The sequence below is a fragment of the Triturus cristatus genome, chromosome 2_1 (genome assembly GCF_964204655.1).
Source record: "Triturus cristatus chromosome 2_1, aTriCri1.1, whole genome shotgun sequence".
Lineage (NCBI taxonomy): Eukaryota > Metazoa > Chordata > Amphibia > Caudata > Salamandridae > Triturus > Triturus cristatus.
The window spans coordinates 495,269,274-495,296,008 of NC_140581.1; the positions used below are offsets into that span (position 1 = coordinate 495,269,274).

Below are 26,735 nucleotides of genomic sequence, written 5' to 3' on the forward strand. Positions count from 1 at the left end.
AGGGGTCATTCAAAAATTGGCCTTTTCTCTAATCCTCTTTAACATCACCATCATGTTTTTACAAATATGTTTGAGGTCTACAACTTAGGCCATCATATGTGACACTCAAATTCACATCATACTCTCCAATGATCTCAAACACATGCCTAAAAGTCCTGGAATGTCTGCATAGTGTGTAATTTGGTTGCAGATTCAAGTTCTGTGTCTATCCTCCTATATGATGAAAACTTCGCTTTTTTGGATACTTCATATTGGATTGGCCTTTTTCCAATTGTCCCCACCAACACTTTCTCAAACTGTACGCTATTTAAGTGCAAGTCTCAATGCTAATTTTTCAATTACCGCTCAAGTGGACAATGTGCCAAAAATGCCTTTTGACATTTAAACAACCTTCCTTCAATCCGGATTCTTCCTCAAAGAACTGCATTTGGCCGTGCAGTTGTGAGCTCCAGAATAGACAACTGTGAAAGAATAAATGTTAGGCTTTTCCCTCAACCCATGGCTAAATGACACAGAAGACCGAACCATACAGCTTGCATCGATCTGAAGCAAACTAACCAAGTTACTCCTGCTTTGATGACACTTCATTGGCTCTGTTCGAACAGAGGAGCAAGTTGAATTCTTTACGTCTTGTGCATAAGGCTGTTCGTAGCGGGGCTCCATCCTATCTCACACTGCTTTTGCATTTGTGACTGACCGGACTTCTAAGCCTGGCCATCTAACACCGTTTCGCCATAAACACTCTGATAACAAATCAATTCATGCTTAAGGTCCTCTAGTTGGATTTGCTTCCTTCCTTCATAAAGAAAATAAGATCCTCAAAACCAATTCATAAAATCGCTGAAACTGTCCCCTCACAACAGAACTTTAGTTTGCTACCCTGCTGATAAATAGATATTGAGCTCTCCTTATATCATTTCATAAATCTCAGCTGATTATGCTAATAACCTCTTTTGTAATCTTACTCTTTAAGCGATCTTGAGTTACATTTGGGTTGCCAATTAAAGAAAGTAAATCAAATGAGAGAGTACCTGTAAATAAGAGTTTTGGCCAATTCTACATCAGCAGCAGTCTGGCACAAATGAAGAAGCTTTTTGAGCTCATCTTTGTGGACAAGCTCATTTTTCTTTAATTTGTCTTCAATTCTCCTAAAGTACAGATCTGCAAGAGAAAGGGAAAGGTTTATGAGCTGTGAACTGCAAACAATTTTAGACTCAGCCTACTACTAAAATTATCAGTGGTGCATCAAATCTGCTAATGGCCCTAATGACAGCACATAAATTGGGTTCAACTGCCCTTGGTTGCGTAGTGAAAAAGCAACAGAAAAATGTGGGGGGGGGGGGGTTTAACTGACAGTATAGGCCCTCTGTTGCTTCACCCAGTAAGCCAAAATCCTTTTTAGAATATATATTACAAAATACAACAGGTTTCATTTGGGGGCTAAAGCACTACATAGAAATATTTAAACTCAGATTTCATTAATTTATCCTATTTATTCAGAAACACCTTTGATTGTGGGATGTCACAAAGCATATTTCCTTTAATGTTGTGATTTTTCTTTTCTGTCGAAATCATGTAACTCAATAAAGAAATCTAAACATAAAAACACCTTTGAATAAACCTTACATAATGCAAGATTCTCTTAAAGTCCACTCATAAACACCCTATCATGACAATCCATATGATGAAGATGAATCTTCCATATTAACATTCATACTATGTTCTTGATGGTTTCTTTCATAGTTATTACAGAAGGACCATTATTCCACAGTGTAGCTGATTCTACGAGGTACAGCCAACTTGAGTTTAGCTGATATGATGCCGCTTCCTCAGGGTGATAGATTATATATTGTTTACACTTTCCTTGAAGGTCTCTAAGCATAATTTCCATTCATAGTACGTCATGTTGTCATGCATCCAAAGATGGATACTCAAAATTATTTATTCATTCGTAATGATTCTTACCTGTCATTTCAACATCTATACCGTTCCCTTAAATAATGCGTATACCACTTGTTCTATATGAAATGCCATTTAAGCTCAGTATGCCGTCAAGGTTCACTTTTGCTAGTGCAACCGGTTACGTTAAGCGAATCTTGCCTTATTGTGGGTTTTATTAAAAGCCTTTTTTGAATAAAAGGGATCAATTAACAAAATCAAAGTTTAAGTATTTGTATGTAATAATTTAGCTACCTACTGAAACCCACTGTATTGAGTAGTAAAAGTGGGTTTCCTCAGATCTCCGGCTCAATGCCACTGTACCTGCTTCATCATTGAAGACTACAACCCAGAAAAAGAGAGTGAGAGTGAGTGAGTGTATGTGGGGTGTGCGTGTGTGTCTGTCTGAGGGGGCGCGATTTTCTATGATAAAAATACACCTATTCATTTTATAACATACATTTAAACTCTTGACTTCATAATTCCACAAGTCATATTCGTTCAAGTGAAAGGTGATCCATCATTATGGGCTTCTATATCTGTGGAAAACCAGGATTGTCTCATACAACTTGTGGACAAGGTGGGCGAATGTTAACACGGGCAGTGTCACCCGCGCAACCTAACCAGCTTGAGACTAGTTACTGGTCGGTAAGCTCTGAAGTGTGAAAACTGACCGAGGAGTGAAATGTAACAATTACAAGGACAGCTAATTAGTAGAACAATATAATTTCGTGCTTGCTAATATCTCGTTAGTCAGTGTAAAAGGACAATAAGAATTCATTGTATACCTGTTCATTTCATAACAAATCGCCAAATAATTGTGGCAGCATCATTATATAAGACAATATTGTAAGATTTCATGGAAAAGGGTCAACAAGCCTTTGCAGGGGTCATAAATTCTCATAATTTCGCCTGAGAACACAGCAGAGTTGGAACCATCGAGACACAAAGCCATGTCAAGCTTGAGCAAAGCCACCTGGCAGAGAGGCACCCAGAGACATGCAGAGGAACAGCACCAAAGAATGCCGTGAAATCAGTTTTCCTAACACAGGTTTCGGAAAACAAAAATGTAACAACTGTTCTTTACTCCCTGTCAAAGGAAGAGCAGTGTTTTCCTTCCATTTCTCTTCAAATTCACTTTGCGTTCGGTCATCTGATGAAACGTTCACTAAATATTTGACATGCTCACTCTAAGGCTTGGTTTCAAATGGAGGCTGGGGTTGCACACAGCTGGTGCCTTTTGGTCCTGGTGAACTTCACAATGAATAAAGTGATGAGGGATTACTTACTCTGAGTAGTCGGAAATACAGCCCGGCGATGTGGCCTGCAGTGTGTTAATATTACCAAGCTATGTCCTCTGCACAAGCCCAAAACATGAACAGTAGGACCTGGGTGAAGGCTCCTCAGAGAGGTAGCCAACAGTGCAAAGACATCATCTCAGTGCACGCATGGTGCTGGTCTTTTAGCACAATCGGTTACAGATGAGATGAACAACACGTGAATAATGCAATGGAAAAAAAGCGTTGGCACAGTTAATACAAAAACTCCAAAATCTTTTTGATGTAAAATTGGCGAGGGTGCACTACAGACTTTGCTGTCTGTTGTGGAAGTCAACAGATCTTCGCCAACAGACAGCTAGGAGCTGTAGACAAACAGTGGAGAGGGCAGAGGAGGAAATAAGCAACAGGGCGGGTGGGGGCGGTTTGATTAAACTAAACAAGCATTGGCAAAGGGAATAGGTCTCGCTTTTATGCAACTGCCAAGCTGTTTGATTTGCTAATGCTTGTCTATAAAGTATACTTTAAAAAAACGTAAAAGAATAAAAAAGGCGCTGGAGGAAAAGAAGACATCTTATCTTTCTCAATAAATGAAATTGGGCAACAAACATTGGATGGAACTTGTCAGACCAACATGTAACAAGATACACAGGAGCCAAACCGTGATAGAAGCAGCACTTCTGCTTTCGTCCATGAAATATTATCCTGGTCTCTGATTCCCCAGCACTCTACATAAAGAAACATCTAAATTCAGCATATGCAAGTCTCGAGTAGAAAAGCATGGGAAGGAAGATACCCTGGAAAGAGTATTGTAAAAACTGTGCTGAAGGACAACTGTTTAGCTTTAACACCTTGGAAGCTCTATAAGTGTACGAAAAAAAGTTCAAGCACTTCCATGACACGATAATGGTAAACACTTTTTTTTTTTTACAAAAAGCTTTATTTGACGTATTAGGTCATAAAAGCACAAAACTTACATATATAAACAATACACAATACTTCTACAAGCAATTCATGGAAAATCTTTGCAGAATCAATGCAGGCTCTCTAGGATGGAAAGATATGAGTATCATAAAAACTCTATGTACAAGTTAAAAATGTTTTTTTTAATATAAAAATTAGTTAGCTAAAAACTTTCTAAGTGTACTTCTATACAAACTACCTTTATTAACAGTCAAACTAAAGAGCAGTTGGTTATGCCGAAATGCATTACACCCAGACATATATGTTAATGAACCATTATCTCTTTATGGGACCTTGCTCTAATTGCCCCCACCCACCCCAGGAATTTCGCCATGGTTACAACAATCGCTTCAGTTGTGTCACTTCTGAGGATTCTTTCAGCCTCTTGCGCCCTTCTTGTTCCCAAAAGCTTACATATTGGGGACAACCAGGTGCGCCGCGGAGTTTTATAACCACTGCATTCGAACAATACATGGGCCAATGATTCGTTGCAGATCTGGCACACCGGATACAAATCGTTACTAGGTGTGGACCATTTGCTAGTAAAAGCTTTTAATGGCAGTGTGCCAACCCTGAATTGGAAATATAATTTCCGCTCAAAGGGCTTAGTAATAATGTCCCAATATTGCTCTAGCTCAGGTATGGATTTACAACTCAGGAAACGCCCTGTAAGGGAAGAGGGCTCACAGTTTCTCACTAAACCGGTCTGCGCCATTTCCCAATATTTGGCCTTCAAGATCTGTTTTGAAGGAAAGATTGTATTTTTGGGATCCTCCCATAGAGAGCTCATACCATATTCAATAGGGTGACTCTAAGCTGTCTTAGCCATCTTATTTGGTGTAATGTGTCTGCCCTCATTACATCTAGGAAGCCAGCCGCATATTCTGCAAGTTCTGGGGTAGACCAAAGTCTACGCCAGTGCAAAAGTGGGCGTACTTTTGCAGTTTCAGCTATTGGCTTCCTCCCAAGATCAATCAGTAATGGGCATACCGGGGTACTCTGGGGCAAACTGGTAATATTTCTGAGAAACTTATTTTCCGAGATAGTAAGTTTGGCTAAGTTCTTTACCCTGCGGTAATTGCAGCATTTGCCATTTAACTAAAACTACAAAAATCCTATACATTGAACAAGGAAAAATATGGAATATCAGAAGACACACCAATTGTAATTCGGCCAATGCGGTTTATCTAATCACATGCCCATGTCAACTCAGATATATAGGCATGACCAGCCGGAAGATAAAGACCAGGATATGCGAACATAGGAGCAACATCCGATGTAAGCGGAATACCACGAAACTAACCGATCTATTCCTAACTGCAGGACACACAACCAATGACATGACCTGGGTGGTCATTGAACAACTAGACGCACATACTGGAAACCTGCAAGACCTACTTTTGGAAAAAGAGCAACGTTGGGTTTATAGGCTCTCAACTCACACCAAAGGCCTCAACGACAATGTTCCATGGAACACGTACTGAGAAAATAATCACTTTTTAGTATACACCAGTGATAATAGGTGCCAGGTGCTAGTCGATGGGCCGACTTAGATGACAGACCTAAAAGTTCCCATATACACACCATGCCATATTACTCTGTAAGATCATATCTCCTAAAAATACGTTAATTGCCACCAATTCTCATGGCTGGGAGTATGCCTAAAGATTGATTTTTAAAGATTTCTACTAGGGACCTATTGGTATGACAACCCCTGCACAAGGGCTAACGCGGCCCTAATGCCGTTTGTAATTACTCCATAGCCCTGCATATCACGGTCTCTACAATGTAACACATGGTCCCCACATTCTTCTTTCCTTAAGTCCACCTAGAAATTACAGCCCCCTTTAACGCGCATCTATATCTTGATATTTTTCCACTTGAGTAGCTCTTTAACTACGGGCACTCAAATCCGCAGCCACATCCTCAAATGGTGCCACAGTGTGCTGAATATCAGCACTCTAGTTCTTGAGGCTCCTGACCACGTGAGGACGTGACCACTCCCCAGTCTTCCTACTAGTAACAGTAGGACTCTCCATACACCGCAAACCGGCGGGATCCGGTCCACAACGTAGGTGACAATGATATGGAGCCCCAGACAAACGTGAGTACAAGCACCCGTTTTCAATACGCAGGAGCCGCGATACGAGGAATTTCATTACCGCAACAGTTGTCTCGGCTTTCCACTCCTTTTTAGGGTCAGAATTGGGTAGAGCATTGTATGATGGGATCCATCAGGCGTTTTTCAAACAGAGTCAAAGTGAGGCTGCTTTTCATGTCGTGAGTCAGTACGTACCGTCCGTCTTTCTATGTTGAATGTGTTCTCTGGAACAAAATCACGCGGAACCACTAGATACGAAATTTTAATCTTCACCAATGTGCCATAACGCGAAACATTTTGAACCTGACATATATTCCACCATTGCTTAACACGCATAACTTAATATCAGACTTGAGGTGCCTTTATCGCTGATTTTCATTTAATTATGCACCACCGGGGCACATTGTAGCCACGCTTGGTTATTTTTCAGATAACCATCATGCGTGCACTCACCATGTCACATGCTTGATGCCATTGTTACAGTTTTCCTAGCAATATGCCCACTACTCTTCACATGGAGGAGCGCTATTTAAATAAGACACGCATGAAATGTCTAAACAAATGGAAATGCCGCAATGTACTTTTCTTTTACAGGTACTCCCCGTACAGGATCTGTAAATAACAAGATCCCACCACACTCAGAGCGCACTTTAGGGCATGTGCTGATATCTACACTAGAGTGGCCTTATATCTCATTTTTTGGCCACACACTTAGATTTGGTCCTGAAGAAAGCCTCTTGAGCACACCTGAAGGCAGAAACTAGTAGACCTACACTTTCACTGGGATAGAGAGGTACATTTTAAAACCTCATATATATCCCGACGATGTTTTTACCTATGTCCTAGGGCCCTTCCACTAAAACTTTTACAAGGGCATCTCCTAGAGACATTTTTATCACATAGTTTCACTTCACATAGCACTTTTTCACTCTTCACACAACAACCCGCTCCGCTGTAGTTCAGGCGTTGAAGCACAGCTGGATTGCACTCGGTAATCCAGCTGGGCCCCGATGATGAAGCATGCCACCTACTAGGTAGGTGGGTGAGGGGTTTCCTAAAACAACTATTTGTTGTTTTGCGCTCCCCGAAGAAGGTACAGGTCCTGAACTACGACCAAAAAACCTACTAAGGACTTGTCCACGTTGTTTGTTTGCATACTACCCAGGGAAAAGGACAAGTAGCCTTTCCATTTTTCCTTACTCTCTAGTTGGTCTTTTGTGTTTTGTAAGTTCTCATGACCCCAAAGTTCTGCACCATATAAAGCAGAGCTAATTACTTTCATGTTATATAGCTCCATAGCAGGGCTAATTGTAATGGTGAAGGAAGTATTGTATTCTTTTTGCAGCACCCCTGCCAATTGTCGATGTTTTAGTTATGCTAGATCAACTTGATGTGACCACTTTAGCCCCTCCTGAATGTTGATCCCTAGATATATGAACTCCTTACCCTGATCTAGCACGGCGTTATTCAGCCTGATGACCCCCTTAAATGCCCTGTGTGGATTAAAGGCCATTAGTTTTGTTTTAGACACATGACCTCCAATCCCCGTCGAGCACAAAACTCTTTGAAGATTGATAGGGCTTTCTGGAGCTCACTCTGTGTTTTAGAAAGGATCAATGTGTCGTCCGCAAACATTAGCATGGGGACTTTTTTGCCTGCCAGTGACGGTGCATCAGTGGTGGTTAATCTCATACAGTTCACTATCTCATTTATGTATAGCGAAAATAGGGTTGGGCCAGTACACATCCCTGTCGAACTCCCTTCTCCACTGGGAAGAATTCTGTGGCTTCACCCTGTTTGCCCCATCGGATCTTAGCCTTGTTGTCCTCGTGCATTCTAATGATAAGTGTCAGCAAGTCGGGTGGTAACCCCATATCTTGTAATGTCTGCCAGAGTTTTCCACGTGGCACAAGATCAAATGCTGACCTAAAGTCAACAAAGACGGCATACAAACTGCCCTTACCCAGGATTACTGTCTTCCAGTGTAAAAGAGTGAACCTGAACACCTTGTCTATTGTACTTGTAAAAGCACAGAATCCTGCTTGGAGGGGCGATAAGATACCGAATTCCTCAATCCAATCTTGCACTCTATTGAGCACCAACCTGCCCATTACCTTTTGTAACAAGTCAATAAGGCTAATGGGCCTGTAATTCCCTGGGCACGATTTATCTACTTTTTTTAAAAACAGGAATGATCTCTGCACCTTTCCAGGAATCTGGAATCGGCGCACCTTGGGCTATAGCATTTGACAGTAAGAGGATATATGAACTCCATCTCACTTTGTTAGAGAGGAATACATCCCCCGGTATTCCATCTAAACCCGGAGCTTTTTCTGCCATAATAGATTTCAGGGCCACCTCAACATCTGCCTTGCTAAAAACTGCCCCCTTAAAAAACTGTTTAGCAATGCTGCCCTCTATTTCATGCTCACTTGTAGCGTACTGCGGTTTAAAGTGGTTTACCCACGCGCGTTGTGAGACGTGATTATGGGGCTGGGAGGCCTGTTCTCTATTCCATTTGTGGACATTCCAGAATTGTTTTGGGTTCCTATTAACACAGGCCTCCTTCAGTTCGTCCCACCTTTTACTGTCCCATTCCTTTTTCGCCTTTTTTTCACCCCCCGGTATATGGCCCTTGCTATTTGTACCGATGCGGGTCCCCTTGCTTTATAGCATCCCCTAAAGCTACACAAGACCTTCTACATTCAGTACTATACCATTCCTGTACTTTGGGTATGGGTAACTTTTTAGGTTTGCTCTTTGTACCAAAATGCATACGCAGTTGTCCAAAAAATGTGTTATGTATGCCAATGTATAGCTTTAAATCAATCGGATTAGATGCACTAACCTTTAGATCACTAATGGCCCGGTCTAATTCTTTTTCAATGCTAGCAAGTACTACCGGTAATTCTTTTAATTTAGTCCATTTTAATCGCCTAAGGTCATTTGATGGGACAACGTCAGTAGTTATATAACTGGCTAGTATTTCGTGACGGACTTTGGAACAAGAAAGGTCCAAGTCCACACATAAAGTATTATGATCGCTTTCCAGTCTATCTTGGATCTTAATATCCTTCACTCTATGCCAGAGTGCTAGGCTGACCAGAACATAATCTAGCCTACTGGTACTGTGGCCGTTATCGAATGTATCGGCCCCCATTTTGCCAGACATTGTACGGCCATTAAGTGTCCGCAAACCCTTTTCCATACATATTGAATTAATTTGGATCACCACATCAGACCATCTTTTTATTGGGTCTAACTCCAGCTTTGGGATACCCCACTTTAGATCTTCCTTGTCAAACGAGTTGCCCTCCTCATTCAAGAGTGGCTCAAACGTTGCATTAACATCCCCTGCAATGATGAAGGGTGTGCCTGACTGACTACTCTCGAGAAGGTCGTCAAGACTTTTTCCCCCTTGAGCCTCGCACCTTTATGTTATATATTACTGCAATCTCATTAGTGCCCCTAGACAATTTAACGGCCTGAATGTCCTGACTATGGGTTGGGATAGCTTGAATATCTAGGCCCATATATTGCTTCGCCCACAATGTCAGTCCCCCTGATGGTCTCCCTTTTGGGCCTTTAACGGCTGGAATATGACAATTTAGATACCCAACACAAAAGAGGGGGACTTCTGACCAGGTCTCTTGGAACAGACACAAATCAAACTTCTCAATAAAAGCATGCCACTCTGGGGATCCCAACTTGGAACCTAAGCCTGCAATGTTCCAGGTCAGTAGTGTGTTCCTTACGGGTAATGTACTGCCAGGTAATTGGATATTTGATACGCATGAGCTTAGGCTTGGGCTGCCCTCTTGTCCTAGACCTTCATTTGGTTAATTAGCAGGACGTCCTCTCTTACATCTGGGTCCAGATCTAAAGGTGGACGATCACGCCCTAAAGGGCTGTCCCTGAGGGCCAACTTTGATGGCGTAAATCTATATTTTCTAGCGTTGATACACCCCGAAGCCTCGATAGGTTATGCTCATATTGGTGGACGTTTTCACTACTCTTAGGAGGGCGTCTAAACTGGATAGCTGATTGACCTGGAGCACTTGTGTGGAATTCAAGGGCAAATAGATTTTCCGCTATGTCTGCCCTGGCCATCGTAAGCTCAATGCTATCCAAGGAGTTTGATGTTGCTACCAACCTGCGGGCCTTGACAATGTCTTCCCTAATTACCGAACGGCATCCTCTCACATGCCGTATCCAATGAATTGATGTATTTATTAGGGAATCCTCACTCTCTGGTCTTTTGTTTGCAACTAACTAGTTTTGGTACATTCGCAATGACAATTTTTAATGAATTAGGCATTTCTGTAGAGTAATTAGCCAGGTGCCTATTTTGCTGCTCTGGCATTAGCTGGGTAGGATGTGATGCGGTTTTGCCATTATAACGTACCAGGGCACTCGCACAAGCTACTGGAAAAGAGTTTTCGCTATGACTAATAGTAGGATTTGATCTAGTAGGATTTGGGGTAGGTCCAGACTTTACTTAGGATGTCCTTCTAATCTCTGCCCTGGGCCAACCCAAACTAAATGTGGACCCAGCAGTCTGCGTTTGGTTGGTATGTGGGGTGATAGCTGATATGGCCCTAGATATTACATGTGAATGTCTTGGGTCTTTGCTTTTCCTTGTACCCCCTGATTGCAATCGGTCAGATGTCAGTGATTTTACCAACAATAATAGATCCTCGATCTGGCCTCTCATTAATCCCATTTCTTGCCTCAGCAAAGTGACTTGCTGAAGTAAGTCTTGATGTTCCTTAGATGAGTCTAGCCCCCTGTCCCTAACCTGCTCAAGAATGGCCGGGGACATCTGGATTACCCGAGACCCACCTTCATCTCTTGTTTCGTTATTGGGGATATCAAGTAGTGGGAGGAATCTATTAGTGCACTGCACCACAGTGACAGTGTGATCTATGTTGGCTACGCCCTCTTTAGATACTTCTCCTTCATCGGTGCTTTTAGTGACTTTGTTTGTGCGTGTTTTATGAAACATTGCCGGGATGATGGTAGTGGGAGTTTTATCATCAAGGGACGGCTTAATTGGAGGTGGGACACTAGTAACGTGTGTCGAAGGCTCTAGCTCTAGGATACCCTCACACTCCTCTATTAGGGTGTCTATCCGATCTAGGACACAATTACTACTTGCGTGTAGATGGAGCTTACTTGCCCTTTTGCCCCTTCTGCTCCGATTTCAGCTAATACCTCCAGCCTCCCCACCATCCTCGCCCCCACCCAACAACTTCCTTTTGCCCATTGATGTTAATAGGGGGATTACAATATGGCTTGTTCAATCAATCAAACTGGGCACAATATCTGTTTACTGTCCTCAATGTACCAAAATGTGCTACTATCATGCAAGGTTGATCTCCTTATAACATTGCTAAAAAAGGGATCTTTCGCAATAAAGATGGCCCAGCTCTTTCAGAGAAAAAAATAAATAAAAAGAAAACATCAGCGTCTTTAGCAAACAGTCACATCCGGGATAGCAAAAACAGTACCTTTAGGGGTTATCGGTCACAATAAGATCACCAACGCTGCACTCCAGCTTGTGCAGCAGACGTTAAGGGGGTGGCCCAGCCCTGCCTTCTCCTGGCACTGACGGGCCTGCCCTTGTCCCGGATGTCACCCGGGCGCCGCCCATGCTGCGGAAGTCCGGCGCGGCTTTTGAAGCTCCGCCTGTCGCAGTGGCAGCGTCACCCAGCGCCTGATGGACAGGGGCCGCTGGGAGTTGTAGTTCGTGCGTTGGCCGTTCCCCTCACAGCTTAGTTGGGAGATGCGGAGTGTCGGCCGTTCCCCTCACGGCTCAATGACAGAGTGCTGGGTATCGGCCGTTCCCCTGCCTATTTTCCTTAAAGTGATCCAAAACTACACAAGCAGCAATGTGTTCTCTTAATTTTGTGCCTACTAGCCCATAGGAAAGGCATACTTACTTGGTTGACTTAAACAGGCATCCAATGTTCTAGATAATAAACAAAAAAAGATTCACCTGTAGGCAAACCCGTCAAAGGTAATTAAAAAATACAAGCTTGCGAGAAACGAAGAAAGAATGGCTCTCATCAACTGCATACTTAGTCTAATACAATTTGGAGATAATCCCACTATTTATTACAACAATATAGAAATGTCAAACACTTTGGCTATGCAATTAAGCAAATATCCCCAATACTTCGGGATAGCTGGTTCAGCGCTAGGTTATGAACAAAACGTCCTTTGGCACACTAGAGGACATTAAATCATTAAGCAAGATTTTAAGGACATTCATCTGCAAGCAACTTAACAATAGACCCAAAGACATTTGGAGTTTCATCTTAGGTCTAAAATATTCTGAACTATGGCGATTTTAAATGTCCAGTTAACAATGAAGGTGGCAGTGCTTTAAAGCTTGTCTGAATTTCTTGTGGGGTAGGTACAGTCTCAGAAAATATTATCCCACCTTAATTTAGCTAGTGTGATTTGTATTTTGTCATATAACCAAGGGACAGACCTAACCTAGGAGGCATACTCCTTTTTCATCCGCCATGGTAAATCGAATATAGCTTTGCCTGCCAGTTATCTGAACACATAACTCGGGTAAAAATGGAATTCTACCTCGAGACATGGTGATCCAAAATGTAAATGACAGCAAAACTATACCAAAGACATGATGATGACTGATTTGTTGCATATGCTAGTAAAGTTCTGTACCTAGTCAAGCAGGAAATTAGATTCACACAGAATGTTTTATTGCTGATGATCCGAATGCTCAAAATATTCAGTAGCTTAGCAAAGGGATAGATGGGCATTAATGAAATATCTAACTAGCCCTTACAATATCTGTAAAGTGATGTAATTTACAAATTACATTGTGGCTAATGTCTAACCAGGGGTACTGAGAATACAAAATGAGCACTATAAGAGGAGTGCTGTGGCTTAAGGATTGGACGACATGTACAACTATGCTGTGGCCCCAGCATCTTCAAGAATGTTTATGAGGGAACGGGACCATCATTTGAAAGTCGGAGCTACAAATCCTGATAAAGTATATGACAGCAATAGATGCCAAGACATGAATTCTCTCTTTGTGGCTGGATGTTCTGACTTTGTTAAGAAAGATGTAGAAAGCAAGTTCCTAGCAGGCATTTGAAATGTGTGATTGAACAACATTTCCGTAGGTCATCCATCATTGCCCACAAAAATAAGGGTTTGGCTATTTTAACGACTCAGATAATGTTTGAAAGAATTTTGTGGCATATTTATCATATTTCAAAGTGGAAAATGAGCACGAACACAAAGCTATGGCAAGTTGATCTGGACCACTGATGACCATATCTCTGGAAAGGATAGTGTCCCTGGTGCATACAAAGTGCAAGCGAATAACGGTGGGAACATACTGAAGAGAAGTTAGCTCAGGTAATCAATGAAAATGCTATCACTCATTCTGCAGCCAGAGGCAGGCTGAGACTGGAACCCTGAACAATAAGATTAAGTATATCCATCAATAGATCAAGTACAGTGCAGTTGGATGCCACACATAGAAATTTCAAATAACCAACCACCATAGGTTGTACTGTGGTGATGGGCAGCTTCACAGTCTGAAGAGGACATACGTTGGCAATGTTAGCATATATGCTGAAGTAACAGGTCTTTAATTTTCTAAATGCCATATCCCAATCTTTCACCCCAGATACCATGGAAAATGGTTTTGCTGAGCCAGAAACCATCACAGCACCAGCCATCACCAAAGGAGACACCCGCAGGATCAGGACTCAGAGCAACCCGAGAGCGAATGGGCTCTGTAATGAGAAGGTCGGTATGGGCCACCATATTCATTTACTTCTTAAAAGAGTGTAGCAGCCAGTTGTTCTTCAAGGAAAGTCCTTCATCAGTGACCACGTTGCAAGAATTACATTTTCCTATCATCAAGGAGAGGAAATCTCTAAGCTAATTTTATCACACGATTTTGAGATAAATCTAAGCATAAACATACAATTTCATCCATGTGGGTCCAAGCATAGATCAGTACTCCAGTTCGATCACAAGGCCAATCTTCTGGCATAGTTAGAAAAAACTTCAGACACAATGCAAAGTTCATGCCAATCCGGCAAAAATGTCATGCAGGTTTGATCAGAGGAGCAATTACATTAACTTTGATAGGGACTACAGGAAGTTCAACCATCAGCTGCCGCCAATGTGCTGACCGCAGTGGCGGTGAGGCGCGCTGCACATAATCTTAACTTTAATTATTCTTGGGTGCCTGACTCCAAAATGGCGACGCCTCGGGGCCAATTACATCTGACGTGCTATCTGCTGACCTGCAAGCACCCGTGAGGCCGGAGACGAGGGTCTGCCTCTGACACGCGGACCGCAGTGGCGGTGAGGCGCGACTCACAAAATCCTACTTTCATCTTTAATTCATCTTCAACTCAACTCGGATGCCTGTCCCCAAAATGGTGACTCCTCAGGGCTACGACGCGCTGACTCCTGATAATCCCGGCCACAGAGCCAAGGTGATCAACGGACTCTTTCTGCCTGACTACAAGATGGCGGCCAAGCTTCACTCTGCTTCCTATCTTGCATCCCCTGCTATCTCCACTCGCCATCCCTGGACTCAAGACTTTCGGACCTACCCGGAGCCTCTCTTTTATCCGGCAGAGTCCGAACTGTATGGCCGATTCCCGGTGGAGCTGCTTCGCTCAGCTATAGGGGAGACTGGCTCTGGCACTACGCTATGGCCATCACCTACCCAGCCGGATTTTGGACATATGTCTCGTCTCGCCACTGCTTACTCCTTCCTGTGGACTCCCAGCTCTCCCTGGCCTCTTTCTGGATCTTGATTTTCTTGTTTGATAAAAACTCCTGCTTGAATATGTAATCATTACATAATTAACAGCGACTTGCAAGTTACACAAATATTCACATTAATTACAGAAAGTGCTCTAATACCTTCGGGTCCAGCCAACGCTATTTAAAACTCAAAATAACTGTAAAGCGCTCTGATATCCATCGGGATCTGGTTCGCGCTATATAAAACTTTATAAATAAATAAATAAAAATAAATAAAATCATGAAGTTTATCCAAATGGAACAAAAATCTGAAGAGCTTACAAATTGACTTAAACGTATGTAATTCAGAGTCTTGTTCTTGAGGAAAGACTTCTCAGATAGTAATGGTAAAGGATGCTGCTGACCAACATTGTGAACAATGAGATTAGTCTTCACGTGAAACATTCATTCGCTCATCAAGCTCCATAGCATATAAAAACACACAATATTTTTACAAAAAGATTTTTTTAAACAAAGAAGATGGCAAAAAATAAAACAAATCACTGATTCACTGGAGAAAGCTCCTATACATTGTCTCTAATTTTATAATCTACCTTACCTTGTTTACCTCCAACACGCGGAAGAACTTCAGGTTTGTGTTGCTTTTGAAATGGGCAAACACTGCTGCACTGCATAGGCCACACCGGCAGATTGTGACTGATGCATCTCCTACTTTGTTTGCACTCCCCTATAAGGAGCATAGTATGTAGAATATGAAGTTTCTATTAGCCTTTTCAATTCTAAAGTTTCAATTGCAACAGTTTTTAGAAGCACTAGGAAGCAGTGCCTTCTTTGAACCAGTCAACGCAATGTCAGTGCAGCAAATGTTGTCTAACAGATGTATGCTTGCATTCCAATATCTTGTGGTCTTGTTTGCCCTTAACCGGTTTGCCCTTAACCCATTAGTCAACAGAAGTAGTATGTGCAGAGATCACAGAGGGGATATGCACATGTAGTTAATGATTTTAAACTCAGATCATCCTTGATATTAGCTTAGCAAATTCACTCTAGCTCAAACTTTGCCATACAGATAGGATATCTATCTTTGAGAGTGGGAAAAGTCTAGAAACATCTCGAGAAGGGGGTGGGGGCATAGAGGTGCTGTAAGAAGAAATAACAAGCATTAAAAATGCAATAGGTCGCGCCTTTCATCAAGTTAAAGCCATTTACTTTGCTATACAATACCTTTAGCAAAGCAAATGGCTTTACCTTAATCGAAGGCGAGACCTATTGCATTTTCAATTCTTGTTCTAAGGGCTGCCACTAGCTACAGCACCTTCACAATTACCCTCACAGACACCTTCAGCTCGACCTTTGAGCGCCACCCCCACCACGTCGAAGGTTGCAGACCTGTGGTTGAAACGGTATTGCTTATGTACTCACTTTGCCAGGGTTACTGTGTGATACTGAAAGGTGCTGCCACTCTCTCATTAAAAGTATTTAAACACTCCCCCTGCCCATCCACAGAACCCCCTGAGAAGTGCAGGTACTATTCCTTACTAATTAAGGAACTGCAGGCCCTCAGTACAAGCGAGCACTTGCCCATCTAGAGCTCTGTTGCAGAAAGTATCATGAACACTCCCGAGATACTAACGTACAATGTTCAACGTAACTGCCTTGTAATGCATCACTAGCGCCCTCTTTTCAAAGTACCGGCTTTTCTTCCTCTGTGCTGCTGAGCACTTGTGCGCCTCTGCGATAAGGCGTGTGCACCGCATCCCTGTTTGAGAGGCACACCAAATAAATAATGAAAGCACTCATTAAAATGCTTCCTCCTGCTAGCGCGAGCCCGCCTCCCCCACCCGCTTCCTCCACGGCCCCCACCCCCGGGACTAGCTGTTCTTGCACTTCCCACGCTCCCCACCACACGCCACGTGCCGAGGCACCCGGCGCTGTGGTCACGAGCCGCCCACCCCTGCGCCCCTGCAGACCCTGTGCCATCCGAGCTCCAGCCTCGCTTCTCAGAGAATTCCTCGACAGCCACTTCCGGGAAATGGGGGTGGGTGAACTGTACGGTGCACGAGGTGTGATGAGGAGCGCATCTCATCGAGAACCGTACTGCTACCCACAAAGGGGAAAGGCGGGGCAGTGATGAGGGGGCAGCGAAACAGGTGCAAAAAAAGTTGTGTGTGGGACCAAAAGGAAATATGGAGGCTGAGCGTGGGGAGTCGTTCTTTACCACCCACCATTTATTGGCTGTAGTGGGGTGTTGCGCTGGGCTCGGGAGTACTGGGTGTGTGGTGTAGGTTGCGGTGCAGTAGGCAGACCGTGGGAGGATTGGAGCACATTGCAGAGGAACGGCAGCGTGTAGGTGGGGTAGGAGAGGAAAAGGGGTTATCTGATATAGAGGAGAAGGGGGGCGCAGTGGGTGGAATGGGTTGGAGTGGGACTCTGTGGGTGTCAGCTGTTGGGCAAAAGGTTTGGGTCTGCAGCGTATTGGGGAAGAGGAGAAGCGTGTGAGACAAGGGAGTAACTAGAAGAACAAGCACGGTCCGCTTTCACTTTCAGCCGTCGTGAAAGCTTTCTTGTCTTTATGGGGCCATGTGTTTTGAAACACATGGCCCCATAAAGATAAGAAAGCATTCACAGCAGAAGGAAGGCAGACAAGCCCGTCCAAATGGGACGGCTCAGAAAGCCGAACTAAAACGTCACCAACACCTCTTTTCCAATGGCTGGCCACCGTTTAGCATAAACGGTGACGCCGGCCAATGGAAAAGAGGGGCGGGCTTAATGCCCTTTACAGAATATACCCCAAATCATTAAATCTCGCCAGCGAAACTGTGCATGTGCGCAGCCCATGCCAGGCGAGACCTAAAATGGTAGGAAAGTGAAAAGGGTTTATCCACTGGGACAACGAAGGCCAGCTACAAGGGTGAAGACTGGACACTTAGCAGTACGCAAAGTAGTATAGAATATGGCCTACAATTCTAACAAAACATATATTAACCACATAGGTTAAAAATAGAGAAACATTTTTTTTACATTTAAGGCACTGATGCAGGCAGGGATCTGTTATTATTTGTGCAGAATCTTTTTGATTTTCTTGGGGGGAGAGGGGTTAGAGGAAGGGGTGATTCTAGGGGAAACCATTCCTACTAGCAAAACAAGTTGGGTCTGTCCTTGGCAAACACCTTTCAATGGTGTTGAAAAAAACATATGCATGCACAGTCTAAGACAAAGTACAATTAGTTTGATTTAGTTTAGCTAGCAGCAAGAGCATTCCTATTATTAGTGATAAGAGAAAACATCTCCTCCTGCAAGACTGTTAGCTAACTTGCTTAGTCGGTTTTGCTTCTTTGAGTTTTGAAATAATGAAACTTCTGTTTTATTTTGTGTTTTACAATAGCAGCTAGGATTAACACTTTTCTCTGGTGTTAAATTAAATAGGCATAGTGAGTTCCAGAACCATATAAACTCAAGATTTAGGAATGTATGCCTGAGGACTGCGAGTTATTTGGGAAACAGTTGAACACTAAACTCCAAATGTATATTGAAAAGAGTGAAAGAACTCGGTCATGGCGTAATATTTGCTGCTTAATGTCCATATATTTAGAAATATAAAAATTATTACATTTTTTAAGACATTAAGGACTTTTTCAGTTTACCACTGTAATGCTACACAAGACCTACTTTGGCCAGTTACTTTCTTCCCTCTTTGCATCCCTCACTTATTTTCAGTAGCTTTTTTAGCACCCCTTTGCATGAATACGCACCAGTTTCAAAGCTATTTTCTGTCTCAGCAACAGATAAGACAATGCTTATTAACACTTTTTAAAACGCTTAGTTTTCATAGTGAAATATTCTTACAAATCAATGCACTGAGTGTCAATTAGAACTGTATTTAATATACACATTGTTCAGTCCATGTACTCTTTAGGAACCCACTACCAAAACTACTTATCAGCCATTTCCCCAGTCAGTCTCTCATGCAGCCACATTTCACATGATCTGCAGATGTGGTCTAAAGAAAAACCCCACTGAGGAAATAATAGACCTCATCAGCATCTCATTCATCATACAATCAAAAACTCTCTCTTGAAATACAAAGTCCCAAACAACTCTTCTAGCAAGACTTGGAAAGAGGCAAAATTCCATCTTTTTGACATCAGGACCATCAAACAATCAATTGAACCAATTTAGACCAAGGTTAGCATTATTAATCTGTTCTTCAAAACCATGCAGTCCTAAAAATGACACTGGATTGGTCAGACCACACTGTCATTCCGAACATCCCCCACCCATCGACACCAACCATCGACAGCTGTCAAACAAAGACCATCAAACCTAGGTATAACATCTTCATAGACAGGTACTTGAAAAATCTGAAGAAAAGACTCAACACCATGGTAATGACAACTAACTGCAAAGCCAGTGCCATTTCCTTACTCCACTTAGTCAATCTGATCACAAAACAGGATACCAATACTCAAACTGCTCCATGATTCTGGTGGTGTGCTATACAAAACCGAAGTTCTCAAATGGAAAGAGGCGCAGACAAAGAACAAGTTGAACAGGTATATTTACTTTAAAACGCTGAGATACTCAACCAGCAGAACCACGGGCAGGAAGCAATCGTTGTGATTACGTTTCCACATTCTGAATATCTCACATTTTATTTTATAACATTCGCGTGTGCCATGCAAGCGCTATGAAATAACACAAAACCCAACAACGTTCCACTCACAACTTCCACCATACACAACAAATGTTTTAAAAAATAAACTATCTATTACCCACAACACACCACCAAACATGAACACACCACCGTATTTAAAACACAGACTACAATCTAATTAGGTTGAAACAATTTTTCAATACCATGAACGGCAGAGGGAGAAATGATCAACCGTCCACACTGTCACACTGGCAATCCCTCAATTTAAGAGGAGAACTGCTAGCCCAAACACTGGAACCAGGGGAATAGTGCCGGACACCTGAATTCTCTGTTGATCAGTCTGGAGATGAGTATAGGCTTTTGAAAGAAATGCAAGGTAAAGGCAGGCCCCTTAATATACCTTCCATGTTGCATGCTCTTGCAGAAAACACAAGGTGAAGAAACCTCAACACATCTTCCATGCGGAAACAACAACAACTTCTCCTTATTACAACATTCACCATCCTCCAATTTGACCACAGACTACTTGACCACCAACACTCTCCTTGGAGAAGAAAATCCACTATGATACTTTGGAGAAAGATCAAGAAGTTTCATATTTACCATATGACCCACCTGAACGCACACATATTTGGCATTAGAATCTTCATACCTCTCTTAAGCACAAAATATTTAATCCATCACCTCCTCCATGTCCTTCCTGGGAAATTATAGCCCATCGATAACCTACTGACCTTGGAATCAGGAAGCCTTTCCTTCAGAAATACAAACAGTGAGTCACTCACCAGTGTCAGGATTGGCTATAATCTATGTGGCCAAAAATAACCATTTCAGATTCACTAACCAATTCAAACTATTTGCCAACGATAACTGCACATTGTCCTTGATCACTATTACACCTTCCAACCAACCTATTACTACGAATGATACAAGGAAGCAGTGATATGTTTAGCATTAGGATTAAATAAAAAGTCTGAAAATGTCCCTGATGATAATTGCTCTCCGTTGTGTGTGATAATTTCGTCAGGCATACCTTCTCTTGAGAGCAAATAATCCAGAACTCAATAACACTGGTTGTTTTGGACTTTGAAACAAATTTCACCTCTGGCCACCAAGAGTAATAATCCACAACGCCAAATTTGGTTGCGCTAAAAACCACATTTAATAGACCAATCACATCAGGACCTAATTTTGACTGCACCTTATCTGGCACTACTACAAGCTACATCGGGCTCGGCACAGTCACTTGCGCTTATAACTGACAGTACAAGAAAAACATTCTTACACATAGTTTATATCTAAACAAAGTATTCTCTGAGCATGCATTTTATAGCTCTTATCCCTATATGACCTTTATGTACAGGTTGTAGCATTTTCCCACAAAGATGAAGACTCAAAGAAAACACTAAAAACTTGTGTCTTCCCTCTAGACCGTTAACTAAATATGGCTCTTAGGCTACATGTTGGAATGCACCTAATTCCTTGTCTATTCTCTTAGCCAAAGGCCAACCTGTCTTCATGTGTATAGAGACTTGCTATATTTCTCCACTGCCTCCAACTACTCCAATTCTAATACACCTCTTTGGGTCACACTCCCCAATGCACAGGCTATGTATTCATCAGCGTTGCCTACCTTCTTGTCAGAAACAAAGGGCGCTACTGGAAGCCTAGATAAACAATCAGCAAAACTTTTCTTAATACCCACTATGCCCTTATGCCCTTAATGTGATAATGGAATTCCTGCGACCTAGACTGCCACTTAGCAATTCTGGGAGTTGTCTTCCTAGCATCCTCGGTAATTAACATATCTACCAAGGGTTTATGACACTCCATCAATAGGCCAAAGCTTGCAGTCCTACTACGTGATAGGTGGCTTCTGCATCACGTCAAGTCCTAGAAACAAATGGCACCACTTCATCTTACCATCTCTTGCTTGCATCAAAACTGCACCCAATCCATGTTGGCTAGAATTGTTGATTACTACACTGGGATAATTAGTATCAAAATGCTTAAGGGGCATGGTTTCTCTCACAATCAGAGAAAACTCACTTTCACAATCTTGGACAAAAATTTCAAATTTTTCTTAAGACGTTTACCCATGCAATATCAGCACATCCTGGAATGGCTTTAGAGTTAAACTATAACAAACCTGCCAAAAAAGAGCAAGCCCTGGCTTGATCCTTATTGTTGGGCACAGGCAACTGGAATATGGTACATAACAGGCTTTTCTTTGGTTTTACACCCTCAATTGACAAGTGACCTAAATATTCAACACGAACCACATCAAACTTGCACTTGCTGGCTCGTAAAGTAACACCTTTCTCTTGATAGACCGATAACATGCCAACCTTTTATCATGCACATGTTTAGTACTTACATAGACAAACATTATTTTGGAAACAAATTATGCCAGTAACTGTTTTAGATAGACATTCCATGATTCTTTTGTAAACAGCATTGGCTTAAGCTAGACCAAAAGCCATCTATTTGAAATGAAAATATCCTCAGGCATGATGAAAGATGGAAGATGAGACTATTTGCATAAGCCTGATATGCCAATGCCAAATCCAGCATTGTGAAGACCTTTGCACACTACAGAATGTTCAACATTTCTCTATGGTTTGGAAGAGAATGCCTGTGGACCTAAATACTGACATTTATAGCCCTTAAGTCAACACACATACTCGACTAACCATTGGCCTTTTGTGCTAGAACAACAGGAGATAAGATATCAGAGTTCTCAATTGGTTCTATCACTCCTTGTTCACACAAAGGTTCAGTTCTTTCTTCAATGCTGGATGAATCGTCAAGGGTACTCTACGAACTTTGTTTAACTACAGGATGGGCATCAGACTTGAGTTGGGGACACCCTTTCTACACTGATGTGAACTGGAAGTGGGTCCCCATTGTCCATAATTCACTCACCTGCCAGGAGGTGGGAGGATCGGAGCTAGCACTGGGCAGGTGCATAATAGGCAGCAGTCAAGCCTGTGGCACTGGATGCGCTTTCTACAGTGTGGAGGCTGGATGTGGTACTCCATTGCCCATAATTCACTCACCTAACAGGTGGCAGGATGCGCAGCTAGCACCAGGCAGGTGCAAAAGAGGCAGCAGTCAAGACTGCAGCGTGGGACGCACTTTCTACAACGCTGTGGGCTGGAGGTGGGATTACATTGCCCATTATTCACTCACCTCCCAGAAGGCTGAGGACTCTCAGCGATAAGAGGCATGAACGTAAGAGGCAGCAGTTAAGCCTGCATTGCGGCACACACCGGCTGCATTCCTGGGCAAGAACGGACCAGTCTGCACCCATCCAAGCCAGAAGGATGCTGGCCTAGACCCTCCATCTTTTGTTGTTTTACAGAGGACTGTGCTGGTGGAGTAAGTGACCTTGAGCTTGTTTCTATTATATTGGATTTTTACGGGAGTTGTAGCGCTATAGCACTCTTCTTTTACTGGCTTTGGGGAGGAAGGGGTGTGGGGGGGCGGGGTCGGGCCAGGTTCCTTTCTCAGAAGGGACTTGGACATGGTAAAGAGTATAGCTGTTTCTGAGCTCTAGAGCTTGACGGACGGGGTGCTTCTAGGAACGCAACGTCCATTATGTCATATTTCACTCCTGCGGTAGGGGCACTTGCTGAGGAGATCGTTACTGTGGAGGAAGAACTTAGTTTGTGTTGTTCCACCGGACGTCCTTCCAGGAGTAGGCAGGGGAGCGTGAGTGCAAGGGGCCCTCCAATTAAAATACAGGACTCACCAGTCTGAATGTTGCTGATACTCATCCTGAGATGACAGTATCCTCTGTGGATTTGGACCCACCAGTTTGTAAACGCAAAAAAAGAACATATCAAACTTTAGCAGGAGATGGGACTCTGATCAAAAAGCTGCCGAAAGGATGCTTTGTAATGTCGGCACAGATATGGAGGGTTTTCATCATGTACTCTTTAATAATGATAAAGCTGTGTCTGATACCATGACTCGCCTGAATCAATTTCTTTCTACTGTCTAAGATAACTTGGAATGTAATGTTAGAACCATGTTTGACACTGTTCTGACAAGACTATCTGTTATAGAGCAAGTTCTTATTAATCTGGATCAGTCATCTTGCCCCTCCTCTTTCAGATATGGTTCCCTCTTCCTCAGACCTTTGACAAGTCAACTGTCCGTTGCAACCTGACAGGGAAAGAGGTAACTCCTCTTTGTCTGCTACCGACATGGCCAAGAGGGAAGCCAACCCAAAGTTATATTTTAGTGGGAACTAAACCATTTCTGTCTAGATCCTCTGTGCGGCCCCCTCATTGATGAGAGCTCAAGGGCTCCCACAATGGAAACCAATGGCTCTCATGTTACCTTACAGCAGAGCTCAAATGTTACCCCCTGCAAAGCTGTCTGAGACCTTCTTCAGATGACTCCTTTTGTGATGATCTTGACTAATGTCCCCTCCTTGGTTGAGGGGCATAAGGAAACCAGTGGGCAACTTATTAATAAAGTTTGACACTGGAATAAAGTACGACCTATCGATGGTACACTATTATTCAGGCACATCTTGATGGCTAGGACGGTGGGCTGGGTGGGCAAAAGTCCAGCAAAGGCAACTGGGGATTGTGTGGTGTTTAATTTTGACAATAGAGAGCTGGTTGATTACTTGGCTCATAGTTTAGCGCAGTCTCCTGCAGTGGGCTCCAGTATTTCTGTCCATTCCCCTTTGACAAGACTTGAAGCCCATAACTCACAACATCAGAGAATAGTTGCAGAACCAAACATGGATCAGTTTGCACTATCGACTACGAATAGGTTTTCTGTTTTGTGTGCTCTTTAAGGGCTAGACTGATGTACAGTGAGCCCTTTGGATTTTAGCCCACAGAACACACACTCTGAAGACAGGGCTCCCATATCAGGCTCAGAATGTAAGGCTGGAAGTGCTAAACTTCCAAGCTGGAACATTGATGCGGCGATGGGTAAATTAAATGATTCGCTGTGGGTAACATTTGTAAAGAACTTCAACGCTCTGTGCTGTCAGTAAACCTAGGATGTGTCTAATGAGCTTTTGATTGAGGACGTTGCTTTCTTTTTTCATGGCCATTCCCTCCTTGTCTGGTCAGGCAAAGGAAAGTATTGCCACATTAGTGTCTCACAATATAGGCTGCATCACTACACATTATGACATAGGTTCTGCTTACCTGCTGGGTGTCAAGCTTCTCTTTTCTAATTCCAAGTGTTTTATTGCTGAATTTTTACAATGCCAATGTGTCTAAAGAGACCTCAGAGTCGTTTTTGGGTCTCCGGGACTGCTTAGATCAATTGAGAATAGAGTCCAACCTGTTTATTCTAGTGGTCATCCTGGGCGACCGTAATTTACATTTGTGTGTTAAAAATTGTGAAATGGCTAGATTCAATGAGGCGGAAGGTCACACTGCAAGCTGCAGGGAAAGTTGCTGAACGACCTCATGTGTGATTTGAACGTATCATTTGAATGGCGCGGTCAAGGGGATGACCTCTATAACTGTTTTTTTGGTCCATTATTCATGGGAAGGGGGGCGCACACAAGCATTGATTATGGTCTTCTCTCAGCCCCGTTATGTCCCTTAGTATCTAAGAATGCCACATCCGGTCAAGATGGGAGCGATTACAATCAGATTACGGTCTCCCTAAATTGGGATACTGAGCGAGCCCCCGCACACCATTCACTTCGAAGGGATAATGGCGTGGTGACAGCTGCTCGGAGAAGGAGGATCAGATGGAAGGGGATCTGCCCGCCCTTGTTTTTAACGGAGTTAATAATGAATAGTTGTGGGGATTTTGCGACATGCCAATCAGTAGATCTGTCATTGGAACGTGGCTGCATTTTCTAATATTTGCTCTACAGTAAGTGTTATACATATTGGTGAGGGAGTTAGTGGGCGGAGCAATTCTCCCCTATGGTTTGGTCATGAATGTTTGAGGGCCCATTGCGATTTGATACAGGCCCTCCGTGCCTCGAGTGGCAGCCAATATGGCTGAATGTAGACATATAAAGCAGCTATTAAAACAAGCATTGGCATAGCCAATAGGTCTCGCTTTTGGGACCTTATAAGTGTTTAGCCATGCAACAGTTGCATAACTAAATACTTAGAAGGTCCCAAAAGCGAGACCTATTGGCTATGCCAATGCTTGTTTCTGTTTATTACTGCTCTGTAGTAATGGCGGCACCCGTGCTTTAGCTTAAACATCTTAAGCTAAAGTCGGGTGCCGAGATTGCATCAAAAGTAAAGAATGGTCTATTTCTTTACTTTTGAAGCAATCTCAGCACCCGACTTTAGCCTTAGATGTTTAAGCTAAAGCACGGCTGCCGCCATTACTACATAGAAGTAATAAACAGGAAGAAAAAAAACTGCCTCATGGAGCACATCAAAACGGCTCTAGGCTACAGTGGTAGCACTTTTTTGAGCCCTCACAAAAAGTCTCGCCAGACCAGCGCATGCGCTGGGTCAGGCGAGACCTAAATAGAAAGGAAGCTCTGCGTCATGAAGCGTGGGTGGACTTAACGGGAAATGTGTCACCCAGGGCTTTAAGTGGGCCGGGTTTCACCAGTGCTGAGCACTGGCAGTGCTGAGCACTGGCAGTTTTTTAAAGGGGACCTCGAAACGGGTCTCTATCTGGCTCTGTTTTGTGCCCTGGCACAGGCGATCCATTCTTTTCCAGACTGCAGTGACTGCAGGCACATCCATGTGCGCGTGCTCACTTCTCACTAGTGGAGAACTTACGGCATTACATCATGCCAGGTGAGTGTAGTAGGGGAAGGGAAATCCTTTAAAGAGAGTCAATTTCTCTCTGGATTTCCATTCTCTTTTTGAAACGCAGGAGCTGCAACATTGTCGTGGTTTCACCAGAGCGTTAAGTGGAAGCTTTTCCCATATTATATGCAACAAGCCATAGTTGCTGCTTATTTATCTTATGCAACAAACAACCATTGACTATACACAGAGATCCCCTACTACAGAACAGCAAAATACAAGTCGGGGGGCACACTAAGCTAAGCAAAGATTTTTAG

General features: G+C 43.0%; 1 protein-coding gene across 1 annotated transcript in view; it reads right to left on the reverse strand.

Annotated features, from left to right (window-relative positions):
- The window catches only part of PTCD2 (pentatricopeptide repeat domain 2), a 280,197-nt gene that overhangs the window by 167,630 nt on the left and 85,832 nt on the right, over positions 1-26,735 (reverse strand). The window contains exon 3 of the mRNA XM_085632353.1: positions 1,032-1,161. Within this exon, the coding sequence (XP_085488479.1) occupies positions 1,032-1,161 (130 nt within the window). The remainder of the gene's footprint in view (positions 1-1,031; positions 1,162-26,735) is intronic.